General features: G+C 30.6%; 1 protein-coding gene across 1 annotated transcript in view; it reads right to left on the bottom strand.

Moving 5' to 3' along the window:
• Smp_194640 (serine/threonine kinase) overlaps positions 1-7,305 on the bottom strand; it is a gene marked incomplete at both ends in the record, with an annotated part of 54,170 nt that extends 46,865 nt beyond the window's left edge. Inside the window, one exon of the mRNA XM_018792442.1 lies at positions 7,257-7,305. Coding sequence (XP_018644645.1) covers positions 7,257-7,305 — 49 coding nt within the window. The remainder of the gene's footprint in view (positions 1-7,256) is intronic.
• Between the last annotated feature and the right edge of the window lie 492 nt (positions 7,306-7,797).

Raw genomic sequence — 7,797 nt, 5'->3', positions numbered from 1 at the left:
CTTCAATTGACTCATGATTTCAACTATATACATTTAAAAAAAATTACTAAAAATCTCCACAAAAAACCCCCTCATATATAATACTTAAGCTTTTTTACAGTAACAATCAATTGAAAAGAAAATTAGTTGATTTCTATATCATTATGTTGTGCATATCTAACATAATGTACATACAACCAACCATTCAATATTAGTTCGTTTTAGAATATACACAAAATTGATAACTAAATTAAATATAATCATCATTGTCATCTTACTGTTGATATTAATAGGACTGTTACTAGTACTATGCACTCTGATATATATATATATATATATATATATATATATAGGGTCATTTAATTAATAATCCATTCATAGTTATTCGCTACATAATTGATTTTCACAAATAACACACACAATCGAATTTCAGCCACTCTTGAAGGTTAATCATTTCTATTGATTTTTCGATGAATTATTCACGTTTCATTTAAATGCATATTTAAACATACATACACTAATTAAAGAAGAAACAAAAAAGGTTATAACTCCACTGAATATATATATATATATATTATATGTAACGAGAATTTGAAATTTTCCGAAATTGTACATTAATCTCAGCTAAAAAAAATTAAAGCATATAGAAAAAGTGGTTTAAAAAGTAAACGAAATGAAATACATACATCTGATATGGATTTAAGCGACCACAATGTTAGTCTCACTATAACCGCACAACGTTAAAGAGTTCTTGGATAATTCTTAATACAACAGATCATTTCCATATGATTAATGTTATTTATTTATAGGAAATTTTATTTCATGAAGTATTTCATATGTTGAAAAGAAAAAGATGCTGTCTTATTTCTTGTGCTACAAAAGGGAAAGTATTATCATAGTTTATTGATCAGTCCAATCAGTTTATCAATAACATTAATAGATATGTATTTCTACTGAAGTGACTTAGATAATTGTACTAGGAAATAAAGTGTGTTAGACGACTGAAAGCAATCAGAAAGTAGTCTTGGACTTAGTGGTTACATGTTCAATGGGCCACAACATCATGTTCCATACTTATTTGAGCACATTAATATTGGTACAAAGGGGCACCTGATATATATCGGCCAAACTTGTTCTATATGAGATTAGAGTCCGTAATCTGCATATATAAACATATATATCTCATTTTATGAGATTAGAAGTATTAATGCATTGGATATAGAAACTACAATATTAAATAGCATTGAGTAAGTAATTCTTTGAATCTGCATCAATTTAACCAGTGGTAACTGTCAATGGTAGGACTATTGCCTTAGCTAATCACTGACTGATAATCACAATGATTTTCATATAATAATAATCTAATTATCATACAAATGTATAAATCATAGCATAATACTTTGTTATGCATAATTTATGCATATTTCACAGTGGCTTCGAGTGGGTTTTTTTTAAAGAAAAATAAGACAGAACCGACCAATACGCAAACATTATTATATACAAAATAGTTACCGTTCCAAAATGAGACAAATTGGTTATAAAATATGATGTTATGTTTATTATATAATCATCTTTCACCAGATTATTCACGTCAATTTACAGTAAATGAACAAGTAAGATTTTATATTGTTTGTTTTCATTTTCTAGAACATTCACAGATAAACACAAAATCGGAACTCCTGCTTACCGACTGAAAAATATTTTAAACGAAAAATAGCATTACAAAGAAAATTTATGCCTAAACGTATCCTATTCTTGACGAATCTATTATTGCTAAAATTTCGAAAGAATTCTCATCTAGCCTAAATCAGAAAGTTCCTTTGAATTTCCATTGCTACTTCCAGAGAATTATTAAACAATTTCTCAAGTTGTTTTTGTTTTCCAAAGTAGATATCAAATAACTAACGTTAGTTATGTCAATATAATGAAGGGCATGATGATAACTAAAAATTGGAAAACAGTGAATAAGAATATCCCACAATAATTGACTCGAAATACACTGAATATCCAACAAAACTTGCTATTTATAAAACAAATGGACTTCAGTATGTCAGTTAAATAAACAACTAATCAAAGTCTTCGCAACTCCTCTCCCCTTCCATTTTAAAAATGATAATAACTTTGTAATTAATAGTGAATACATATTCATGTTGATTTTTTCACTTAATCAACTTGAAGATTTGAAATTAAATCATCAATGACGACTCAATGTAAATCGACCTATTGAGATAATGAACTGATCAATGTTAGATCACCAATGAAAACCTGGAGACACTGAACAGTCCTTTCTAGTATAGGACTCCTTAGCAGTGAGCATTCACGATCCCTCACGCGGGGCTCGAACACAGGACCTGGAGGTTAGGTGTACGCTCGAGACCAAAGGTCCTGGACTCGAGTCCCACATTAGAGATAGTGGATTTTCACTGCTGAGGAGTCACATACGAGAAGGAAACGACTATCCAGCGCTTCCAGGTTTCCAATGATCGTCTAACATTGATCAGTTCATGAGCTCACTAAAAACTCAATCTCCACAACCCGGTATACTGGTAAACCGATCTAATAGTACAAATCTATGTGAACGAGAAAAATAGAATGTGAACAATTAAATTCTGATTCATTGGGATGAAAGTTTATCAAGTTGTGTTCAATTCAGTAAGGAATCTTGAGAGTATACTACTGAAAAGGCATCAAAAACTAGGATAAGACAGTTGTCCAGCTTTTTTTCACTAATTTCTTAAGATCATCCAAATACCTTTACTTCATCAAGAAAATAACTTTGAAACTGCATAAAATTACCAGAAAACTTCCCACATTATAATAAACCAGTATTTAATTGAGAGTCATTTGAAATACAAGTCAACAATTGACAGTTTCACTCTCAGTTAGAGGATTTTAATTTCCTTTAAGCCTAGTGATGGTTGAATCTAAATTCCAGGTCATTAAGTATACCGACTCCCGTTACCTCAACAAGTTTCATTGGAGATCACACTAATTTCTAAAACGTCAACATAAACAAAAAAAGTTAGATTTTTTTTATGACGACTCCGCATTTTTACGTCGCACAGTAGTTGAGTTCCACTCTACTGAAAAGAGCAATTCAGACTGATTTCCAAGGACATCCTAAGAATTCAATAAATATTGACAAGTTTTTCCCCGTATCATAGCCGGCTGAATTGATAACTTTTGTTTTATTCTTCCAATTGTTGCGGCCTAGGTTAAAAGCCACTAAGGGTATAGTTTAATTTTGACTGAAGAATATTTTTGCGTAAATTCTTGCGTTCGACATAGCATTGTTATCCAGAATTGTGTTGCTACGCAAAGCACATAACCGAAGTAGTTAACAGCGATGCACGTCGACATGCCTAAACGTGAATAAACAAAAATATTTGTTTACATATAGGCACGTAACTAGTTTGGAACCACACTTGTTATTTTTATTGCGAGGTTTAATAGCGCTAACCAGCTGTCTAAACAGGAGTAGGAGGGATTTGAACCTATGACAACGGTTGAACATCAAGTACAGTAACCGTTAAACCACTAGGAATGAAGTAATCGAGCATAATTTTTGATTAAAAGTCCATACATGACTCGAACAGAGAATAATTATATATAAAAAAGGTGAAAAATAGCCAACAATGTCACCACCCAAACCACAGAAACGAAGCAAAGAATGTCGCAACGTAGTCAAGAAAAAAGGGACAAAATACTCCTATATATATATATATATATACATATTCAGTCGTCTTTTGAGTTTTCCTACTGGCAATAAATGAAAAGAAATCAAACATCGCTAACAATGAAATAAAATTAGGTTAATAAGGGGGCTTGATAACGAAATGCTAAATAATTAACTATCTGAATTGAGAACAAATAAGGACAACGAGGTCAGCATTAGCGAAAAAATGTATCTATGTTCGTGTGTGTATCAGTCAGGGGATGAAGACGAGAAAGTGAAAGATTCAAAGCCCGAAACCGATAAATAATGGCATGTCAACAGTTAGGAAAATGTCGCTTTAAATCTTTTTCTTTTAGTGAAGGGAAGGGAAACAAATAGAAGGGAACTATGTTTTTTAAAAATTATACTTTCAAACAAAATTAACTGTACAGCTGTTCACAAGGTGATAATAAACGCTCGGTTATAATGAGTGGGTAGATGAATAAGAATAATCGTGGGCAGAAAAATGATTAATATTGTGCGTATTAAAGAAATTCTAGCGTATAGGTAGATAGATATGAAATGTTCTGTATCAATGTATCCTATGTGAACTATCGATTTGAAAACTACGCATATTTTCACAATATACATCAACTACCTTATAAGGTCATTTATTCGTTTTACCAATGTAAAAATTCTGTTCACTCTGAAAATAATACCTTACGACTAATTGATTTTGACAATTAGATTAAAAAAACTAACTTCAAAAATATTATACTGTAACGACGCTAGTGGCGTGACTTAGAATTTCAATATCGCACTTTTCCCCAATGGATTTACACATAAACTATCGCTCCATCTCATTGCCTAAATTGATCTATTCACTAAATGTGTTTTCTCAATACAAATGAAGAACTTTACAGATAGTAATTACAATGATTCACAATAATAATTACTTCTATGACAATCAGCCCCTGAGAAACACCATCAAATGAACATTTAACAATTCGGTTAGTGAATAAATCCAAGACAGGTTCTGTAGTAAACTCGTATGACACGAATAAGTCAGAATCAGGAAGGAACTAAACTTATAAGATCATACTTCTTATGTGATTTGTTACATTATGACATGAAAAAAGTGGGTTTATGGATTATCACCTTATTAACTGTATATGTTTTTAACAAGTTTCGAAAAGTAGAAAAAGGGATCAGCTGAGTTGACGTAAACGAATACATTTATTATTGATTCGATATTATTTGAATTATGATACATGAAATAAACTGATCAAAAACTCAGTATCAGATTACTGGTTGGTACTCAGTCACCATGGATTTTTACTAGCACAATAGTGTAGTTAGTAGAAACAACTTATTAGTTGTAGAACACTAGAGAAGTTGACCAACAAGTACGGTAGAGATAATAAAACTTAGTCGAGAAAATGTATGATCTAAAAATAAGTCATAGTAATCGAAGTTTTTAAAAATGAACTATTTAATATAGAAACTAAGAATAGCAAAATGATATATGTAGGATAGGTAAAAACATTTTAACTTCACTAGGTTTAGTGTACTTAATAGATTGTCATTGAAAAACCAACACAGACAGTTGTTTGTGAAAATATAATTAGCAAAAGCCTTTTAATGCAACTCTCAATTTGATGTAATTTGAAAAAGAAATGTTATTTCAGAAAACTATACTATATCAACGAGCCAATCAAATTCAAGGTAGTGACGGTTCGATTTCTGAACGAAATTTAAAACGTGATGATAGCTAGATTGTACCCTATTAAGAGCTAAATGGTATTTACCCATATTTATTTCTTAAGACGTTTAAAATGGATAAACATACTTATCGTGTAACCATACAGTGAGTACATGTGAAAACTAAATTACGATGAACACCAGTATATTGTATATGAAACTATAATTACAAGTCGGGTGTGATTCAGGACACAATACAAGTCTGTGTCGGCCCATAAAAAGTCCCGATGCATTGAAAAAGAAAATGATTTTACCATTTAGATCTGTGTTACGTTTCTGTAATAAATAAACCAGCTATATAACCTGCAATCTGACAGGTTAATAACTGTAACTCTTTGCAATGTTACTACTTTTAGGGTCGCTCAAGATCGTCAATCTCGTATAGTAACGCCCGTTTCCTTATCAAACGTTGGCGATGTTACCGATTTCTCATGAGCGAATTGAAGAAGTACCTACGAAACTCCACACTTTAGCATACAAAATCAGACCAATGAAGATTAACTACATTAGAAGCATATAAATATTAAGACAAACAAAAACCTAAAACGAAATGCAACAGAAATACAATGGTATCGTACACTTTCGTCAAAAATTACCAGACATAGTTTAAAGGAATTTGAAAGCAACTGATCCTATAATACAGAACATGAGCCACATACAACTCAAAGACTCTAATTTGAACGTGGAACAGCTAACAAGTTCGAATAACTAAGATTATTGTGATTATCATAAGCACAAATTAGAGCTTATTTACCCAAGAATTTCTTTTCGCTTTCATCAGGCTGAATCAATATTTACAAGCAAAAGTTGTCATTACAAAAACATAAAGCTAAATATCGAGACAAAATTTAAGTTACATCCACTAAGTAACTGTCTCTAGGATGAAAAACAAAGAAAATAAATAAATAAGGACAGTGTTATAAATCTTGAATACAATATATGGTCACATGACCTAATACATTTTTCCACCGATGGGAATTATTTTAAAATCTCACATGCAACAGTTAATTGGTACATTCGTCCAAATAAAAATTAATTGACACATTAAAAAAGTCAGGAAGAAAATAGGTATATATATATATTTATAGAGAGAGAGAGAGAGAAAAAAAAGTAGAATGTGTTAATTGAATAGATTGTAAAAGAATGAAAATAGACCATCTTGCAAACGACAAATAATTGAAGAATCTTTTAAGTTCATTCTATAAAATTCACATTGCGAAAACAGAATGGAGTTTAGATTATGAGTCATGCAATTTATTTTATAAGATCAACTGCAGAAAAGATCAATGATAACAAAAATCAACAAATAATTTGCTTCGATTTCTTGTCTACGAGGCGCAAACTATATTCCAAATCGTCAAATAAAGATCTGACTATTCTAGTTACTGGATTTTGTGATTTACAATTATATTTTATAAATTTACGTACAAATTACTTCTGATTAGATGATTGATAATACAATATAGACCCCACAATTAATAAGCCTACAAAAATAATTCGCAAATATTAATTGTATCTTAATAAGAAAACCACAGGAATTATAGAAGACATCATTATCAAGTAGTAATAACTAAAGAGGAAATGGATCATAAAATAAAAAACAAAACTGAGGATGACAAACTAACTTAACATGAGATGACACATTAAAAAATGTACTGAATAATGGGAAACAGTGTATGACAAAATCAAACGCTCAACGATCATGTACTACCGGGTCTCCTGGCACAAGTTCCAGCTTAGTTAGGGCAGCAGCAGGTTAGTAAATATCATTTATTTACACGAACCAATACTCAGTTTTCTAAATTTACATTAAATTAAATTAATTAAACCAAACATTTTCAAAATAAAGTTTATGACTTACTTATATTCGGATGATTCAAGCTTTTTAGAACACGAACTTCACGAAAAAGCTGTTAAAAAAACAATAACCAGAAAAAAAATCAGGTAAGCAATAAATAAATATTCTCGTAATTTAGCTATTAAAATATAAAGTTATTCTAGCTGAAATATCGGTGCTCCAGTCAACTGATACATAATTAAAAATGTAACAGTTCTTGGCCTTCTTACTGATTCACTAATTCCTTAAGTTTTTTTTTTTTGTTTTAATTGTATACGAAACTTCTTGTATTTCTAGCGGTCTTTATTTATTGGTTGTAACAAATGTGTTTGTTATGTACTACTTACATTCGTTGCTAAAAACAACTTACTTCCTTAGATCTTGAAAATGAACGTATAATATGGATTTCCAGCTGAAGTTAATTGTTGTTGATATTGGGACTGTTATTATTAATAAATAATAATAATAATAACAGTCCCAATATCAACAGGAACTTGAAGTGACTGTAATTAGCATCCTCATACCATATGTATTGTAAGATCAAAACAAATATCATATGAGTAAA

The sequence above is a fragment of the Schistosoma mansoni genome, assembly GCF_000237925.1.
Source record: "Schistosoma mansoni, WGS project CABG00000000 data, supercontig 0282, strain Puerto Rico, whole genome shotgun sequence".
NCBI lineage: Eukaryota > Metazoa > Platyhelminthes > Trematoda > Strigeidida > Schistosomatidae > Schistosoma > Schistosoma mansoni.
Note: the sequence above shows the minus strand (reverse complement) of the source record. Positions and strands in the feature narration are given on the sequence as shown.